Source organism: Oryzias latipes, chromosome 12, assembly GCF_002234675.1.
Source record: "Oryzias latipes chromosome 12, ASM223467v1".
NCBI classification, from domain to species: Eukaryota; Metazoa; Chordata; class Actinopteri; order Beloniformes; family Adrianichthyidae; genus Oryzias; species Oryzias latipes.
In genome coordinates, this window is record NC_019870.2 from 18,423,497 (window position 1) to 18,443,732 (window position 20,236).

Consider the following 20,236-nt stretch of genomic DNA (forward strand, 5'->3'; position numbering starts at 1 on the left):
GGGGCTGTTGCTGTGCAGAGGTTGACCATGACAGCTTTAGAAGTGCTTTTATTTATATTTTTAAGCTTTCCAAGTTGTAAGATATCATATCAAAACTTTATTCAAAGCATTTCACACAATCTGCTTTAAATAAGTGTACATAAAATGTTTATTTGCATCTTTATGAAAAAATGAAGATACATTTTCAGTTGGCTGGCTGGCTGGCTGGCTGGCTGGCTGGCTGGCTGGCTGGCTGGATGGATGGATGGATGGATGGATGGATGGATGGATGGATGGATGGATGGATGGATGGATGGATGGGTAAAACAGCATCAGGGATAAACAAGCAGAAGAAGAAGAAGTGCAGGGAGTGCTAGAAAGCAGGCAGGATGGTAGTTCTCAGGGAGCAGGATTGGGAACTCCTGCATTAGACCTTCCTAGATTCCTGAAAAAGCTGTAATTCTTTTTTTCAAACAAAATTTAGGGGGAAAATTTCATTTACCCAAATCAAACACAGCCTTTTTTCTATCATTTTAATATAAAGCTGAAGCGATTCTTTGTTCAAATAGTACATCTGTTCAAATAGTCGCCATGGTAATCCTAATCCACAGCCGGCAGCCCCTCCTCTCTACATCCCCCCACCCCCTCTTCTCCCATGCAAAGCTCCAATAAACCAGACACAATTGGAAGGATGGTTGCTCCCATCATGCTTTGCAGTAGGAAGCAGGAAGACAGCGGAGGCATTTCATGAGCAAGCAGCAGAAAAGTGGCGGCAGAAATGACCACAGAGTGATGGTGAATGAGGAGCCACCGCCAAGAGAGGCATGGCCATTGTCCTCTGCAAGATGCACTGGAGCTGCTGCAGAGCTGCGGGTGAGTCCCCCCCCTCCCCTGATGAAAGTCATGTTGTAGCATGTGCACAGAGATGCAGACATGCAGCCATGGATGGGGCGGGTAAATTTAAAGTGGAAGTGCGGTAATCTTGCATATGGAACCAGATGGCTTTAAAGATGGAGCTCTGCACACTTGTGTATCAGTTTATTATCTGAATTTAATGCCAGGACTAAAAGATTAGGACAGAAAAAGAGACACAGTGTATTACTGGATCCCCCCACCCACCCACCCTTAGACACACAGAGAGCCAATGTATGCTGGTCCTCTTCTCCATTCAGTCCTTCGGGTGACTGTCACGTGTGTGATTCATTCAAAGACTATGCATTTACAGTCAGATGAACACCCCCCCCCCCCCCCCCCCCATTTACATCCAGAACAGACAAAAAACAGCAGTGTGAGACGTCCACATTCACTGTATCTCTGATAAAAGTTTATGCATCAGATTTCTGATGCAAAAAGAAATTAGAGAAGGAAGCAGTGGTCATCTGTATTTAGCCGAGCTATGTGCAACATTTGTGAGTCATTCTTCAAGAAACTATAGACAAGCGTTAGAATCGATTAATATCCTAAAGCGTTCTTGTTTTTTAAAGTATCATTATGTTTAACTAAAGTCCCATCCAATCATATTTTAAACTATTGTTAAAGCGTTTCCAGTGGCCTCTGAGTTAGCGCAGGGCAACTCCGCTCCCACCTTCCTTCCCCATTGCAGAGTGCTGTTTACAGTCTCTCCCTCTTGTTTACAACCCCTCACAACCCCCAAACTAACATTAGTGGTGTAATAAAAACGGCAAGGAATATTGGAGCTTCCAGCTATCCAGTAATACAGTTTTGAGCAATATGCCACCTCAGACAAGGAAAGCCCAGACGTAGATGGATCAAGTTGTCTGCAAGTGGATGCATCAGAATGAAGCAGGGAGCAGCTTGCAGCTTGCCATTCATGCTTTTCCAATAAAAAAAATAAAATTGTATGCTTCTGATTCACAACAATTTGAAAAAAGAAATAATGAGAAATGCTATTTTAATCTTAATTTTTTCATATATGTCCTCCATCATCAGAAAAATGCCACAAGAACATGTTAAAAACACCCAAAACAATTTTATTCTTTAAGTGAATCTTTAAAGGAAGGAAAAAAAAACTCAGATTAGAGGTTTTTCCTTTCCCTTAGACATCTGTGCATCCAGGTTGAGGAGTTAACGCACTTTAGAATCTGCTCTTTTTGTCAGTGTCGTCTTTATAACAATGTATGTCATGTTCTCTATAGGTGGAAAATTGAGACCGCACCAACTGGACCTCTGTATTGTTCTGCTGAAATTCACAAAAGCCTTCCATCAAACAAACATTGTCTAGAGGGGAGCATGTGTTTCCCTGAATCCTACAACACAGTCCAACTTTAAAACGCTATTAGAGTTAACAGGACAGTGCTTGAGGAGCATGCTCAACTGTCGCTTCCTGTTTGCATGATGGAGCTTTGACCAGCATCTGTGGAGAGTGCAGGGGGTTGTGTTAAGTCACTGTGGTGTCTGGAAACATTCATCTTTCGCCCAACAGGGGCTGGGATAGGCTCCAGAGACTCCAAAAGGCAATAAGTGGATTTATAGTATGGATGGATGGATAAAGCAGGGATATTTGTCGGTAGGACATTTCCCCCACAGTACTGGAATTGTCTGTCTTGTGATATTTAAACCTTTTAATTTTTGAATTGAAAGGTTTAAATAGATCCCAAGTAATTATGGATTGAAAATTGTGACATTGTGTTTTATTCTGTTTAGATGCAACCTGATTGTTGTTCAAAGATAGTCTAGAACCATAACAGAAGATAAAGAAGCTTTCAGATCTTTTCCATCTTCCTCTGTAGAGCCCGTAGGTAGCTTGCACACCTGAAAAAGTTCTTGAAATTGTTAGTTGTTCGTACAATATCCGGTTTAAACAAGTCCTCTTGGTGCAGTCATTGACTAATGAACTTTAACCTTAAATAAGACTTGGCCAAGCCAGAGTCACAGTTCTGCGGTTTTCTTGTTGGCTTTTTGGTTGTTTCTCTGAAAATCTTGTGGTCCAAGAGTGAGGTGAGCTCAGTGACCCCTCCTAGAAAGTTTCAAAACTTTCTAAGAATGTTTGACACTTGTGAATGATCAACCCTAATGGGGAGAAATGGACACCAAATGATTTGGAAGTTTCTATATCACCCTTTCCGGATGGGGATTATTACACATTTTTGCTGTTGCTAATTTGTTTAAACCTATTAATCATCTGTGAATGCTTGTTCTGTCATGGTATGATGTGGAAACAGAGTGACCCAAAATCTGAAGCCCGGAAGGAGACTCGGACTATGAGGTAGGTTAAAGGAGGTTTAATTTGGCTGAAGGTGAGTAATGGCATTTTTTCCCAGGGAGAGGAGCGTCGGCTGGCTGGAAGAGTCTTGCAGAGGGAATCCGGGAGTGAAGCACGTGAAACCAGAGGATTGCGACCAGGTGAGTACCAGAACTGGATTTTCCTGAGGCAGAGCGAGAAGAGCAATTAGTGACATTAAGCATGACAACATACAGGACCGAGCCATGGCAAGACTAAGCACCCTAGGAAGAACAACGAACTGGCGTCGACTTATGGTCCACAAGATTCTTATGAAGGCGGAGGCAATGATGAGGTGAGTGAGATCAGCTGGTCACATCCAAGGCAGAGAAGGCGGGGGAGGGGGAGAGTAACTGACAGGCCACCATGACAAGTTCTATATAAAGCATCTGGCTACTAATTATCACCAACTCATTTTTATAATCTGTCACATGGCTTAAAAATAATTCATTTACGACAACGCAGGTTGTATTTTTGAAACCTTCCACCTATGGTATGAGACCCTGGCAAGAGAAATTTATGTGCGTATTTATCATATACCAAATAATTTCAAAATAATTCAACAGTAACAAAGAAGAGTGCAGCAATAATATCTGTTTGGGATTGTTTCACTATCAGTTTGTTGGTAAAGGCCAGAGAAAGTTTTCTAAAGAACTGGGGGGTATTCCAGAAAGCATACTGCTTTCTGCTTTTCACAAGGAAAATGGAAACAAGATCAGAAACTTTGTCTGTTATTTTCCTCTAAGCAGAAACTTTTGTTTTTGATGATGCAGCCGTATTACTTTTTTGATGGATTTATAATCTTTATCCGCCTTCATTTAAATCACAGACTCCGTCTCACTCCCGTCTCAAGTGTCCCGCTTCCTTTTTTTCTCTCCACGCGTTTCCATGGTGACTCCAGAAATCTGCGATCTATGGAGAATGTCTTTATGTACCTGCTGTGCACGAGCATTAACCCAAGGTTACCAAGTCGAGCGTAATTACGCCAACTCATATCCGGTCTTTTGGAACCGACATAACCAGAGTAAGCAAGTTCAGGCGGATTTCAGCCAGAGTTCAGGCTTAAAGTCAGGCTAGTTTAAACATGCTTCCTGGAATACCCCCCTGGAATCTGGTGAGAAGAGTTAGAAAAGTCTGGCATCCAAACAGGCCTATAGGTTGCAGCTGGATGCATTTTGAACAATGAAAGTCAGCAGGAAAGAATTGAATAAACTGATTTTAAACCATTCAAACAGATTTTGTGAAATTAAATCAAGATGAACATCTAAAGCTTTTTGGGTATAAATAAACAAATTGCTCATACTTTGACAAGAAGATGTGTTCAGGACCCTCTAGAAGCTTGTAGGGGGTTGGTTGTCTTTGGACCATCTTAAACCATAATATCAAAACCCAAATACCAAACCTGTCTTGTTTCCTCCTCAGTCATTTAACCATCTAAGTGAAATGGCTGTATTAAATTTAAATACATTTGTGGTTAAATGTGTTTTATGGATCATAATTAATAAAAAATAGTTTCTGTCTTTTTGAGGAAAAGACTCCATGATTTTACTTTAAGATAAAGAGATGGAAAAGGAATGAAAAAAAATGAAGCAGGGAGATTTTCTATGCATAAAAATTGACCAGGTTTTATGGAACCCAAACAGTTTCAGAGAATGTGAGATTTTAAAACTTTCTTTTTTATTGGAAGAAAGGAGTTGTGTTGTTTTTTTTTTGGATCATAGCAATAAAACCTGCGTGTTTTCTTTATTACCAGCAAAAATCAATAATTCAGTCTCTGCTGGCTTTGAATTAATGTGTATCACACAAATAAATCATATTTTATTACAAGCATTTTTCAAACTTTATCATCGTCCTCCAAGAGATCTCCGGCTGTTCAGCCAAGCAAGTCGTTCAAAACTAAAACTTCTCTGTACTTCAGCGTAGAAACGGCTCAACTTTTTCTCCTTTATTACCAAAGGTGTTTCCAATGGGTCCTTACATATAAATAAATCACTTTTGAGCAGAAAACAGCTCATTCAGACCACAATCCTCTAATAACATTTAAGATGGACAAATTTGTTGATTCAGTTAATATTTTGCATATTTTTTCCAATACATTAGAGCTCCAGAAGCAGCATGGCAGAACAAAAACATCACGAAACAGCATCCTTAAACTAACCTGTTCCAAATCAGAGGTTTTGAATTGCACCGTAAATTAATAAAACATGTACATTCCTTATGATTTTTTTTTCTTTTTTGGTTTTCACTACTTTGCTTTAGGCTTCCAAGTTTAATGAATCATCTTTATTACTGTCATTCCTAACATCTTTCAATGAAGCTCCAGGGCTTCTTTGAAGGCACCATAATAAGAGTTTTCCTTAATCAAGTTTAGGTATACAAATCCATACAATCACACAATTATGTGAACATTTTGAAGGTAATAATCAATCAACCCAATCAATAATCAACCATAACCCATCAGAGTGAATGATGAGAGCTAATTTCATCAGGACGTTTCTTGTGTTCTCTAGGAAATAACTACAAGAAAAATAAATGAAAATTGTTGTGGAAGAACATGAGAATTAGGAGTTGAAACATCTAATATTTATAATAATCAAATTTTAAGCTTTACAAGTGACTAGCTTGGACTCATTTGATGTCCGTTGACCTAATATAAAGTATAAGATATTCACAAATGTCAGAAGTAATCAAATCAATCAACTCAAACCATTTGTAAAACACTTTTCATACTAATGTAACTTAGTGCTTTACATTTAAAAAAACATTTTTTTTCAAATTAATTCAATGTCATTTCATTTTAACACAAAAAAAATGACACAACACAATGCCCGCAACCACCCCCCCCCCCCCCCCCCCAGCCCCATGCACATAACATAATAAATCATGATAGTATTTATAAACAAGATGCATTTTTAGATTTTTAAATGAGTGTTTAGGAAGTCACTGTGGGGAGGAATGACTCAGCTCTAACACTAACCTTCAATGAACCCAACTCTGGAAGTGGGAACATAAAGCACGGCAAATATTCACTGTAAGATCTGTTAAGAGAAACAATAAGTTGGAAAAAAGGCACTTTCCAAAACAGAAAAAAATTGGAATATTTGGGATAAACACTAAATACAAAACTAATTGCACACTTAAAAAGATGAGTATACTTGTTGTTAGGTACCGGGGGGCCAGGGGGTTTTTGTTTTGTTTCTCTTCACTTCCGGTTTTATTTTGACACTTCCGGTTACTGGTTCCTCATTACACTTGTTGTCTTTACGTTCATTGATTGTTCGCACCTGGTTACGCACCTGTTTCCCATTCACTGTTGTGTATATATTCTATGTGTTGTCCGGTACATGTCACCGGATTGTTTTGGTTACTTGCTTCTTGTTCCAAGTCATTGACGATTAAATCCTTGTTAACCTAGCTTTTGGTGTTCAACGCTTGTGTCCACACACCCCGCCTGACACTTGTTGCATCTTTGTTGACTTTTCAAAAGCTTTTTATGCAGACAATCACCACAATTTCTTATCAAAGTTTTATGGATTATCTTGTGGAGTTGCACAGGGTACTGTTTTGGGACCATTATTATTTATCATCAAATAAACTTTATTAAATGTTTCCAATTGTCCAATCATGTTCACTGATGACACAACCTCTCTCTAATTTAAATTTTGAACCACTTATGCTGGCTTGACTATTCAATGTGGTTCAGAGTTAATGTGTTATCTTTAAATAAAATAAAATCCAACTGTTTGATAAAACCAAAGAATCAATCCAAGCTTAATAAATAAATAATCGATCCATGAAAGACATCGATCTTTTATGCTTTTCCTTTTCTGTTGATCTAACGCATAACTGCAGTAAGGCCAGATTCCGTTAGCTTGATTCAGAATTTATAATGGAATTTTCCATGGGATGGCTAATCCTAACGCTCGGCCGACCTAAACGTACATTGCTGATTAAATGAACATTTTAAATATTGACAGGCATGAATTTTCCAAACTATTTTAGTAAAATAAAAATTTTAAAATAACCATTTGTGGTCTAAAGCTCTGTTTTTTATTCAAATAAAGTGTAATGCTATAGCGTGAGCGTCAACTATTGGTCAAACTGAAATGCCCTGCAGAAGAGGCAGAACATAATGATCTGCACGTATCTGTTGGAGCCTCTCCATTTGAGAAACAATGTAACACTGTATGGTGTTAACAATCTCATTGGTTTATTATTACACTAATAATATTGACAATATGTGAAGTGAATATGATTAATATATCTTCAAAACGTATTTAGATTATTGTGCTTCTATATAAATATGTCTAAATGTGTAAACCGTGTAAATTCGACATCAAATCAAATTGAATCTAATAGATCAAAAGAATTAAAAAGATCACGAATCGAATCAATCCAGGCTCTGGGTGAGCAATTCTTGGAAATTATTGGTGATAAGCAACCCTAGAAAAAACATATTTTCTAAGATGACAATGGAGTGTTTTGAAATGCCTCAGCTGTCCAGCATAAAGTTTTTGGGCATTTTTTGTCAATTTGAATTTGAACTGGATAGAACAAACTGATAAAGTTAAGAAATAAATAGGCACAACAATGAAGGTCAGACATCTTATAACCACAAATTGTTTTTTAATTATTTATTACAGCTTTATTACAGCGATTTATCCGTATCGCTCATACTGTAATATTGCTTGGGCAAGTACTTTCCAAATACATTTCATAAAATCTTTATTTTTCAGAAAAGCTTTGTTGCAACCATGTCAGACTTACACTCTTCTTCTAACCCATTAACATATTTCAAATATGTTTTTTATTCTATAAATACTTTTTAGTGAAGGAAATATTCCTATAAATTCCATGTAATTCAACCCGGACGTCTTCAGCTTCCATCTTCCTACATTTCTCACTTGTCTAGATCAATATTCAATGTAATTTAGGGCAGTGGAACTGTAGGATGACTATTTCCAAGTAACAAAAGTCTTGCAACTTGCAAAGTCTTGCCTTAAAAAGCATTTAACTTCTATTATTTCTGTTTATAATGTCTTTTTTTGTCAATTGAATTTTGTCTTACTCATTGTGAAACGTATTATTTTAAGGATCATACTCTTATGCTTTTTGTACAAACACACATCTATTACACTTACATCACTTTATGGGTCACATGTTAACTAATTTGATTTTAGAGATACTGTTTTTATTTGTTATGTCAATCTTATTTTACTATTTTTAACTTATCCCTGGTTTTATTTTATTTTTTTCTTCTATGTATATTTTACATTTTTGAGTTACATTAGAGGCATTAAATAAGCTTTTGTTTTTTTTTGTCTTTCTCTTAGTTTTTGACCTTTGGATACTTAAAACTTCAGTTCCCTCCATGACTTTTCTTTGGCACAAAGATCTAGAGATAATGAGGCCATTCTATGACTTTAATTGGCTTCTTGATCCTCTACTTTGGTGTCTTATAGCATTCACATGTGGAACAACCATGCAGAATCTATTTGATTTTTCTGCCTGAAGAAAGATGGTTCTCATCCGTTCGCTGTTGCCATGACCCCTTGTCACTTGTGCTATCCTAGGCACTTTAACATTGGGAGTTAGGTCATCTAGACCAGTGTTTTTCAACCAGTGTGCCGCGGCACACTAGTGTGCCGTGGGAGATGGTCAAGTATGCCGTGGGAAATTACCCTCATTAATCATTAACTGATCTAAAAACATTTTCCATCTCCAGGAAATCAGCTCTTTGTTCATCCAAACAGGCCCTGATAAAACACTGAGTAGTGAGGAATATAAAAGATCTTAAAATTACTTTTTCTTTGTGTTTGTTTGATTCTATTAAAGACATTTTGATAAGAATGACGGTATTTACCTGCAGCTATAGCGGTTTGCGGGAAAGTCCCGCCCCTTTACCTGTCTCCGCCAATCATTGTTGAAGGCTTAATCACATGTCAGCAGTCTGACCAATCAGAAGTGGTTAAAGTCTTCACTTCCTTGTTCTTAATTCTGCTCATAAATTCTTTCAGTTCCAACAAAAATACCAGCTAAAGCTCGTCTTTAGCGGTGTAGCTTTCCACAGAGTCCGGTGTCAGACCGTGAACAAAACAATGAAGCTCACAGACGCGAGTCTTTCTGCCCTTTTTCGGCAGTTTTCACACTACATCTCCCATGATGCATTGGCTTAAAGGGCCAGTGTCCCAGCGCACAATAAGTGCGCATGAAATGTCTAGAAACCTCAACGGACAAACAAACAGTTTCTAAATTTTCTAATTTAACTTTTATTTCATCTCTTAGAAAAAACAGCCGCAACTTCCTGCTTTTTTGGCCACAATTATCACAAAATGCACGTGAGATTGCGGGGGGGGGGGCTGTCGATCAATAGAGACCATGAATTTCTGCTTATTTTTTTTTTTTTGGGATGCTGGTGTGCCGCGGGATTTTTGTCAAGGTTAAAGTGTGCCGTGGCTCAAAAAAGGTTGAAAAACACTGATCTAGACCCAATAGACAGTGCTCTGAACCCTTTTCTTCAATGATTTGTGATCTTCACTGGTGTCCATGGATTACATGAAATCCTCTCCACCTTTATCCACCTTTTTCATGGGATGAATAACATGTCAATGTAAGAGTGGGGTCATAGGATAGCACAAGGGTTAAAAGACAAATAACCCAAAGGTGAAACATTTTGACCTCCATGTTTGATGTGGTGACAATGTTTTGTGATCATAGAATTACTCAGATGTTTTGTGTAAAACTGCAGATGGGATTTCCTTAGCCTTGTAGGCACTACAGAGAGCTTTTATAGCACCGTGTTCCACCAGTTGTTTGTTCTTGTGAGCTTTGAGATCATTGACAAGATCCTTTTTAGTTCTGGGCTGATTCCTTGCCAATCTCATAAACGTTGAAACTCCACAAGGTGTGGTGCTGTATGGAGACAGGTGAGAGATTTCCTCTGTTCCTTTCATTTCCATCAAGCCCAGTCTCCTGTTTTACCACGTAGATCTTCAAATCTGTTTCTAAAATACCAAATTCACCAGAAATTCCTATCTGTATGAAAACTTTGTGGTGGGAGAAACAGCAGGATGCTGCAGGTATTTCAGTGAACCTCTGAAAACCTCAGTGAATGAAAGGATTTTAAGACTGCTTGGTCATTAACTATTTGATTAAAGCTTGATTGTATTAGGTAATGTAATCAAGTGAATGTAATCTTACCAGGAGTTAACCAACAATGGCTGTAAAACAACTGTCACATCCAGTGTTAATGATTTCACACTTTATGAAGAGCGAAAGTTGATGAATAAAATTTTAGGATTTTTACCTTAATATGGGAGCTAAAGAATATCTTCATTTGAAAACAAACGTATAAAGGATGTACTTTTTGTGGCACATGCCTGTAAATATAGGCCCCGCCCACTCTCAGGGTTCATGCCAATAAGAAGCAGAGAGAGTGAGAGCAAAGGGCTGTTCTTATCTTATCCAGCATTCTCTAAGGATATTAAAGCTGAAACAGTCATACTTTTAACAGAGGAGCCAGAAAAAAGACTAGAAGTGATTTAAATCCTGTCTGACCCATGCGACTTTACTTCTGCAGGTAAGTACATCACCGTGCTTTTATTGTGAAATTGCTGTTTGGTTGCACATTTAAAGCAGTTTTTGAAGATAGCATTGATGCTGTTCTCTAAATGCAAAATTAAAAAATGCAAACGAGCATGTTTTCCTTTTTTTTCTTTGATTATTAGCTGCATTATTTAACTTTTATATATTTATATCATCAGGTATTTCTTCAAAAATCCATAAATAACCATACCATCCATAATATCTATAAATAGCTTCTGGTCGGCATATTTCAGACTATTAGTGAAATGTTAATAATTATCTGTCTATCTGCATACGTGCAAGATAAGAAGCATTGTGTATCTTTTTTTAAAGTGTTTCCTTACAGAGTAAAAGATCTAACTCAAGGGGATTCATCAATGACATTGGTTTTAACTTTGAATGGCTGTTGCTATGATACAGGCAGGTTGTGACTTGATTGGAAGTGGTGATTAAAAGAAAGAAATATATTTAAATTGTGTTCCTACATAAGAAAATCCTGTGTTATAAACCATAAAATCCAACTTTTTTTTTTTTTTTTTTTACAAAAGAATGTAAACTGAATTTAAATAGCCTCCCTTGAGTCATTTGTGATCAGACTCCCTGTGATGTGGCGGTTTCTGAGCAGCAGTGCAGTAGGGAGCTTTGGTGATCAGAAACAAACTGACTCAATCAATTATGTGCAAGTCTACACAGAACTTTGGAGTTTTTTGTGTCTTTCAGTCCTGAAAAGGTCTGTGTGACTTCCCTTCTGATGCTTTTCATCTATGGTCAAGAAAGAACTATAAGCCTCACAGTACGGTCTGTCTGAAAAGGGTTGTTATTTGTCTCCTTCTGTCACCTAAAAGCCTCAGTTGAGAATTGCACATCAGCCTTTTCTCTGTTTGCTTTAAAGTATCTGTTTTCATGCAAAGTGGAGAGTACTAATGTTTACAAGAAAAAAGTCCAGCTGAGACTTAAAGACATTAAACACTGGAACAGGGTTTCTTAAAATGAAGTTATGCTTCCTGTCATCAGTTTTCTAGGCTGTAAATCACAGCACATGCCAGTGTTGTGGTGATGGAGGCAGACAACACGTCACTATAATTGCTTTATGGTTTCTCACACATGACTATCTTTGCAACGGCACAGTTGCTGCTGGAAACGAAGGGTCTAATAAGACAGCGATCAGCAGCAGCGGGCCGAGCGTAGCCTTTATTCATGGCCGCTGATGACCTGATCAAAGGGTTTGTTCAACAAGGGCTGGCATTTAGGCGATACAACCTCTCATCGTGGTGGATTTTTCCTTTGGAAATCAATGTAAACTTACAGTAAATGTTCACAGCTGCTTAACCCTTGTTTCTTTCCGAAAAATGTGAAAAAGTTTGCTCTTCTGCAGGCATTTTACATTTACAACACAACAAAAAAAACTCTGCATAGCTCTAGACGCAAATTAGTTTTTTTTACTTAATTTAAAATTGTTGTTTTATTCTTTAGGTCTTTTGATTGACAGAAAACCATTCAGTCCATATAGCTTATGTGCATGTCACGTGTCACATGTCGAAAATTACATAGTCAAAAAACCTACTTTTGAATATTTACATGATTTCTCATGTAAATGTAAATACATGCAAATAACCAATATCATAAGGTCAGGTGAAACTAAATTAGAGTTTTTGTGCTTTAAGACCCACGTCAGTTAAAACTCCTCAAACTATCGGGTATGGAAGTGGAAGGGTGGATGGAGAATAGGGCTCATTTTGCATCTAAAAGGACTTTGACACCTTTCAGTTACTAAGTCAACCATAACCCATTTGTTATAACAGAACAGTGACAAAACAACAACTCAACAGAACAAAAGTTCAAAAAAGTGAGCCACATAGTATGGAAAAAAAACATAATTTGTAAATAAAGCCAAGCATGAAGGGGTTAAACAAGGACTTGCATTTTTTATCTGTGCCAAAATAATTCAAATGTTTTCTGCACCATAAAACCCTGAGGCAGATTTTATATCATGACATCAAACAATATAGACAAAACCCTGAATAAGTCAAATAAAACAAATAAAATAAACTTATAAAAATTCAAAAGAAAACCTCTTATATGTCCATTTTAGTGGATGTTAGTTGTTGGGCTAAAAATATTTCTTTTTCCACTAATAATATCATCAGGCCATATTTCTAACTTACCTTTTGTTATCTTTTTCATGTCCATATATAGATGTTCAACAACTTTTCCCACTGCTTTTGAAAATAGTTCTACCAACTCAAACCACCATACAGGCACAAATCCTGAAGAACTGAATAAAGTCAGTTTAGATTTTCCAACTCCTCTTCCAAAAACGAAATCTTTTATCCAGTTTGTACCTACACAACGTTTATATTTATAATTTTTTCACCTTTTTTTAAAGTCTCTTTTATTTATATTCTATGCATTTCCTTTGCACGTAACTCATCTATTACAAATAGTTTAGTATTTTTGTTTTTAAAATATTAATTTGACACATTTTTGAAAGTGGACTTTTTGCAGACTGTGTTACTACATGCAAAGAAATGCTGGTTTTGAAATGTCTTCTATTTAATGTTGCTGTGGGTTTGTTTTTGGTGCAGCTGTGCATTTGTTAAAGCAAAGCTTTACCTTTTGTCAACTGAGTTACATATTAAGACATTAACATTAAAGTCTGCTACAGCCTTGGAGATGCCAATAAATTTGCTGCAGCTTTTCATGATTTGAAAGCAAAAGACAAACAGCAATTATTACTTGACAAGTTCAAAATGCCTAACTTTAAACTCATCTTTACATGTGTTGTTCTCTCATGTCTTTTCCAGCAGCTCAGCTGACATCCACATCATCTAATACTCCATCGCCACCCTCCACCTTCTCTTCCTTCTCGCAACAATGGATGAAGTCTCCAAAGTCACAGAAACTCCACTGGCGCCGCCGCCTCTCTTGGCGCGGCGGGCTCGTCAGCCGCAGCCGGCCATTTCAGTCGTCAAGTCCAAGCTGAGAAAAAATCTGACATGCTCTGCATCAAAAGTCCAGAAAACCCTGACAAGCTTCTTCCCCGTGGTGCGCTGGCTGCCTAAGTACAAGCTGAAGGAGTACGTGTGGGGGGATGTCATGTCCGGAATGATCGTCGGTATCATTTTGGTGCCGCAGGCTATAGCCTATTGTCTGCTGGCAGGAGTGGAACCCATCTACGGCCTGTACACCTCATTCTACGCCAACATCATTTACTTTCTCATGGGGACCTCCAAACACGTTTCTGTGGGCATCTTCAGCCTCATGAGCCTCATGGTTGGACAGGTAACAAGTAACCATGGAAATTCAATTTTGTGCTTTTCCACATGGTAATGAATCCACGAAAAGCTGACAGTCAATATTTGCCTGCAGGTGGTGGACAGAGAGTTGTTTCTGAGTGGTTTTGACCTCAATGATGACCCCACATCCAAAGCTGACAGTTTCAACCTCACTGATGATGACCCCCACACGGTGGACCTCATGGGCATTCCATGCAGCAAGGAGTGCTATGCCATCAGCATCGCTGCAGCAGTCACATTCCTGGCTGGCGTCTATCAGGTTAAAAAAAAATGTTCTTGCCTACAAACTAGTGTCTTTTAAATAACTTCTTAGTAATTATATGGCATCAATTTGTTTTGTTTTTTCTCTATTAAATTAATGTTGTTGACTGATCCGCAATCGTGACATGTGTCATATCAAAGAGATGGACCTGGATTTGTTTTCTTTTAAATTTCTCTGCAAAACATTTTAAGAAATAACTACAAAAGTAAAATACAACTCACATCTTTAACATATCTGTAAAATCTCTCTGTTATCCAGGATAGTTCCATAGTAGAAACAGTTTTAAAAGGGTCATCTAGATTTATTTTTAAAGAGGGTTTTAGGTTGAAAATTTGAGAAATTCCAGATGACACTTGTAAAACTTTTCTTGCTGTTCACATCTTAAAGTTTTCCATCCATACATCCATTTTCTAAACCCATTATATCCCTCTCGGGGTCATGGGGTTGCTGGAGCCTATCGCAGCAACTGTTTGGAAAGGTTGCTCCATTGGATGAGTCATCAGTCATATCCAGGGCCATCCTTAAGTTCCATCCAACCATCCATTTTCAGAACCTGATGGTTCCCTTTTGAGGTAATGAGGTTGCTGGAGCCTAGGTGCTGTTTGGCTCACATACATCTTTTTTTTTTCACCCAAACTGAGTCTGGAGCCTGTTGCTTGTCAGAGGTGGATAGGGATCATTTTTATCAGTGACTGTGGTCACAACCTTCCTGTTCCTGAAGCTCCAACGCTGCAACCTGCCTTCATCGACCTGCTTTCACTCACCTCAGTCCCGTTTGTTTTTCCATTACACTTGAGGATCACCCCATTGAGGACAGCAGCTATAGGCGGGCAAAATGCAAACACCTAGTGTTGTCTCCTTTTGCTTTCCTCAAGTAGGCACAGCCTATGTCAGCTCGGTTGGAAGCACAAACAAGAAGATACAGAAAAATCAAAGCAACGGTGCAGTGGAAACACTTTGATTTCAAATAGTCAGAATGAGCCATGCTGAGTTGCTCCAAATGGACACACACTAGTACACTGTTATTTTTGAACAAGCCGAGAGATGGTATATATCAAATGAAACTTTATTTATAAAAAAGGCAAAAGAGCTTAATTTTCAATATGAACTCTGCACACAAGCATCATGTTACCGTTAGGCAAACTAATAAAGAAAATGAATGAATACTGGCTATGCTACCAAGTCGAGATGCAGACAGTGATGAAATATCCCGCCAAGATTACACCAAATATATCTACACATTTCTGGCCTTTATCCTTAGCACTTTGTCAAAGACCCTCTCCAATCATTTTTTATCTATTTTAAAAGTGTTCCCAGGGGTCTTTTAAATATCATTATGCTGCTTTTAGACAAAATTTTAGAAAACTGTCTCTCTTCAGGACATAGTTTCTGCAAAGCGGCAAGTTTTCATTGAAAATTTGCCTCTGAGTTATGAGCGGGACTATTGGCACAAAACAACCCCACACCCCCACTTGTGGCCCACCACAGCGTATTTACTATGAAACAACTACAATCTTCTTCAAACTGCATTTTTCCGTCTGCTCCTGATTTACAATAATCTGAATAAGTAAATACTCAGAAAGCTTAATTTTCTTTATATATGTCCTCCATTGTCAGAAAAACACCACAAGCACATGTTTAAAAACCACTGACGTGCGTTGAGGTTATCAGCTGCTAGGCACAGACATCATCAGTCAGCTTTACAAATATATGAACCCTACAGAGTAGCTTATTCACCATTTGACTGGCAACAATTAAAGTGTTTAAAATTCCATTTCAACATTTTTCTTCTGTTTACAATGAGTAGCATAGAAAAAAAGCACCAACATTGTTATTACTGACTTACTTTTACTTATAAATGTTCTTGCACCACTCCTTCTGAAGAAACACATGCATAACCTGTTAGTAGAAGTTTTCCTTTTTCCTTCTTCAGTTTAAAAAGTATCTCTTTATCAATGGAGATTGTTGCCAGTCTCCACAAATTCCTGAGTTTAGACACGTAATCCTCCATTTAGAAAACGATGCTAAACAATATTAAAGAACACTGAAAACCCAAAAAGAAAAATTCCGGGGTCACGAGGTCACCGGAGCCTGTCCCGGCTACTGTTGGGCGAAGGCAGAGTTACTCCCGGCACAGGGCCCCAGTCTGTTCCAGTTAATTTATACCAATTTAGAAATGTACAGATTTGTTTAATTTATTAATCATGCAATTTATGTGAAAGAAAAACTAAATTATGTCATTGTCACTCTGCTCTGCCTGTTCAGGTCATTGACATGCATCAGTGCCAATGATGTCTATGAGTTTCTTTTTCTACCCAGTATCATTACGCAATGAGAAATAGAAATAGAAATCAATATTACACTCAAAATATCATCAACATTTCCTATGTACAAACCTTACTTTTTTGTCATTTGTATGACAGATAAAACCTTGGTGAGCTACACCACAAATCAGGTAATTAATTAATCAATAGACAAATAGTCTCAAATTGACAACTGAAGAACTTTTTTAACTTCAGTCTGGTTTCTCAGTTTTTCTTTGACTTATTCTGTGTATCAGGAAGTATACATTTCTTCATCCTTAATCTCTGGGGCGACAGTGGCTCAGGTGGTTGAGCGGGTCGTCCAATGATCGAAGGGTTGGCGGCTCGATCCCCGCTCCCACCAGCCAAAATGTCATTGTGTCCTTGGGCAAGACACTTCACCCTCCTTGCCTCCAGTGTGGCTCCACTGGTGTGTGGATGTGCATGAATGATCCTGGTGATGGTCAGAGGGGCTGTAGGCACGAAATGGCAGCCACGCCTCTGTCAGTCTGCCCCAGGGCAGCTGTGGCTACAACCGTAGCTTACCATCACCAAGTATGAATGAGGAGTGAATGAATAATGGACATAATGTAAGCGCTTTGGGTGTCTTGAAAAGCGCAGATAAATCCAATCCATTATTATTATTATTACTCTAAAAGTGTCCATTTTTAGCTTGATTCATTTTCTCACCCATTCAGATTGTTTTACCTCTTCTCCCCTTTTATCTCCCCCATCATCCTCCTTTTCCTTGATGTTGTTTTTCCCCCCTCTGCAGATCATGATGGCGGTGTTCCAGCTCGGATTTGTCTCTGTGTACCTTTCAGCTCCAATGCTTGATGGCTTTGCCACGGGGGCCTCTTTCACCATTCTGACCGTGCAGGCCAAATACCTGTTGGGCCTGAAGATTCCTCGTCACCATGGTTACGGCACGGTGCCCGTCACCTGGTTCAACATCTTTGCCAACATTCACAAGACCAATGTGTGTGACCTTATCACAAGTGCCATCTGTATTTCAATTTTAGGTGTGTCATTTAATACATTAATGCACTAAAATCACAATAAAACTCCCATGATTCATTTTTTTCTGAAACACCAGTAATTTTCTTCTTCAGCAAGAAATGGTTTTACTTTTTTTCCCATTGTAGTTGCAGGAAAAGAGATCCAGGACCGTTACAAGAATCGCCTGAAGATCCCGCTTCCAACAGAGCTGGTGGTGGTGGCAGGAGCCACCCTGGCCAGCCACTTTGGAAAGCTAAACTCCCGCTACAGCTCCAGTGTATCTGGTCACATACCCACAGGATTTATCCCTCCAAGCGTGCCTGCTTTCAGTCTGATGCCACGTGTGGCTCTGGATGCCATTCCTTTGGCAGTCATCAGGTAAAATGTAACAAGTCAAAACCTGTCTTGTTGAATGAAAGGACATGAATCTTATCTCAGTCGTAATGTCAAAGCTACAGTTCAAAGATTTATTTGCGCTCATATAAAAAAGTGAGATTATCTTTGTTGTTTCTTTAAGTTCACCGTAAATTTGACCCTTATGAGACCACTGGAAACGCTTTTATAATAGATCCAAAAAATGATTGGCGGGGAACTTTAAGGCCTGCACAAGTGTGTAAGCTAAAGTGGTGTAGCACTCTAACCAAAACGTATTTTGTAGCTTTGCATTCACAGTGTCGCTGTCTGAAATGTTTGCCAAGAAACATGGCTACACGGTTCGGCCCAACCAGGAGATGGTGGCCATCGGCCTTTGTAACGTCATCCCTTCATTCTTCCACTCCTTCACGACTAGTGCAGCATTAGCAAAAACCATGGTGAAGGACTCAACTGGCTGCCAGACTCAGGTGAGTTAGAAAAAGTGAATCTCTGACTTGTTCTTTGCTTCACAAAACACTGGTATGTGTTGGGGAAGTCTGATATTTCATTCATCTTAGTAACAAGTATTTCTAACTTTGATAAAATGTTCTAATGTCACACTTTTGCCATTTTTCTATGTTTTCTTTGCTATCTTTCTGCCTCCCAGGTTTCAAGTTTGATAAGTGCCCTGGTGGTCCTCCTGGTTCTGCTCTTCTTTGCTCCTTTCTTCCACGCTCTGCAGAAATGTGTCCTCGCTTGCATCATCATTGTTAGTCTTAGGGGGGCACTGAGAAAGTTTAAGGAGGTTCCAGCTAAGTGGCGTGCCAGCAAAAACGACGCCATCGTCTGGTTGATAACCATGTTTGCCACAGCTCTAATCAGTGTGGAGTTAGGTTTGCTCGTTGGAATCATCTTCTCTATGGTTTGTATCATCTTTAAGACCCAAAATCCAAAGGTGAGTCAGAATCTTGACAAAGTCGTGTTTATAATTCCAGTCAGAAAATGAACGTTCTACACCCTTTCACGCCTTCATTACAGTTTTCTCTCCTGGGTCGAGTCAGTGACACTGATCTTTATGAGGACCTGGAAGAGTACACTGGCTTAACACCACCACCTCAAGTTCACATCTTCCGCTTCCAGGCACCTCTCTACTACGCCAACAAAGAGTCTTTCCTCAAGTCCCTCTACAAGGCGGTGGGCGTGGAACCTTTCCTGGAGCTGACCAAAAGGAGGAAGGCAGAGAAGGCCAAAGGGAAGTCTTCAAAGCAGGCTAAGGCAAACAAAAAGAACGGTGACGTGTTTATAGGGCCGATCCACAAAGAGCTGGACTTCCACACCATTGTTTTAGATTGCTCTGCCATTCCTTTCATAGACTCATCTGGCACGGCTACCCTTAAAGTACTGGTCAAGGAATACAAAGACATCGGTGTGAGCGTGCTCCTTGCCTGTTGTAATGCCTCAGTCATTGACGCTTTGAGGAAAGCACAGGTGTTTGGGAAGAATGACAGAGAGATGAGCAGCCTTCTGTTTTATACAGTCCATGCTGCAGTCTTCCACGCAGGTCAGGAACATGCAGAAGCAGCAGAAGGAAAGTCTGAGGACTCTCTGTTCTAGATTGGTTGGTCACTGCCGCTCCTTTTCCTGACAAATTTTCTGCCTTTCTTTACACTGAAGTGAAAGGAAATGAAAGGGGAGACAAATCTAACACACTTTCAGGTTTGTGTCTCAGCAATTACCTGCAACCTATATACAGTTGCTGAGCTCAGACACTGAAAAATACCACACACCTAACACTTGTAGACAATAATTGGTTGCAGTCTTGCTGAACTATAGCTACGGTGGTCCAAAAACCTTTTAGCACAACTTGAAGATCTTTATTGACATCTGTAGAGGATAACAGATGGTGATGCATCTGCAAATGCGTTGACTGTAGATGAGAACAGGATTGAGTAACCCCTCCCCCGTCGCGTTCCAAACAGGAAGTACCTGCTAGGTCCAAGAAACCAAAATCCCACAGACGTCAATAGAGAAATAAACAGCTATCGCTCTGTCATATTTGTCAGAAGAACCGTTCTTGGTCTGATACATTTTTAACATGTTCTTGTTAATTCTAACTTTTTTTCACAACATTTTTTTCTGTTGTGCAACTTATTCAATTTATTGACTGACCAATCAAATGCCTCATGTGGTCTCATGTTGATTGTATTAATCGTGTGAC

General features: G+C 38.9%; 1 protein-coding gene across 4 annotated transcripts; it reads left to right on the plus strand.

The window, feature by feature from the left end:
• Positions 1-648: 648 nt before the first annotated feature.
• On the plus strand, positions 649-20,080 carry LOC101158870 (sulfate anion transporter 1). Of its 4 annotated transcripts, XM_011481933.3 has the most exons (10): positions 649-852; positions 3,261-3,342; positions 3,418-3,515; positions 13,609-14,086; positions 14,174-14,359; positions 17,441-17,687; positions 17,811-18,042; positions 18,323-18,506; positions 18,686-18,973; positions 19,057-20,080. In XM_011481933.3, the coding sequence occupies exons 4-10, from the start codon at positions 13,679-13,681 to the stop codon at positions 19,630-19,632; spliced, it is 2,121 nt and encodes a 706-aa protein (XP_011480235.1). In that variant the 5' UTR covers positions 649-852; positions 3,261-3,342; positions 3,418-3,515; positions 13,609-13,678; the 3' UTR covers positions 19,633-20,080. The 4 variants fall into 4 exon arrangements, with proteins under 4 accessions (XP_011480235.1, XP_020563459.1, XP_011480236.1 ...); XM_020707800.2 differs by lacking the exons at positions 3,261-3,342; positions 3,418-3,515; XM_011481934.3 differs by lacking the exons at positions 649-852; positions 3,261-3,342; positions 3,418-3,515 and adding an exon at positions 10,667-10,799.
• The last annotated feature ends 156 nt before the right edge of the window (positions 20,081-20,236 follow it).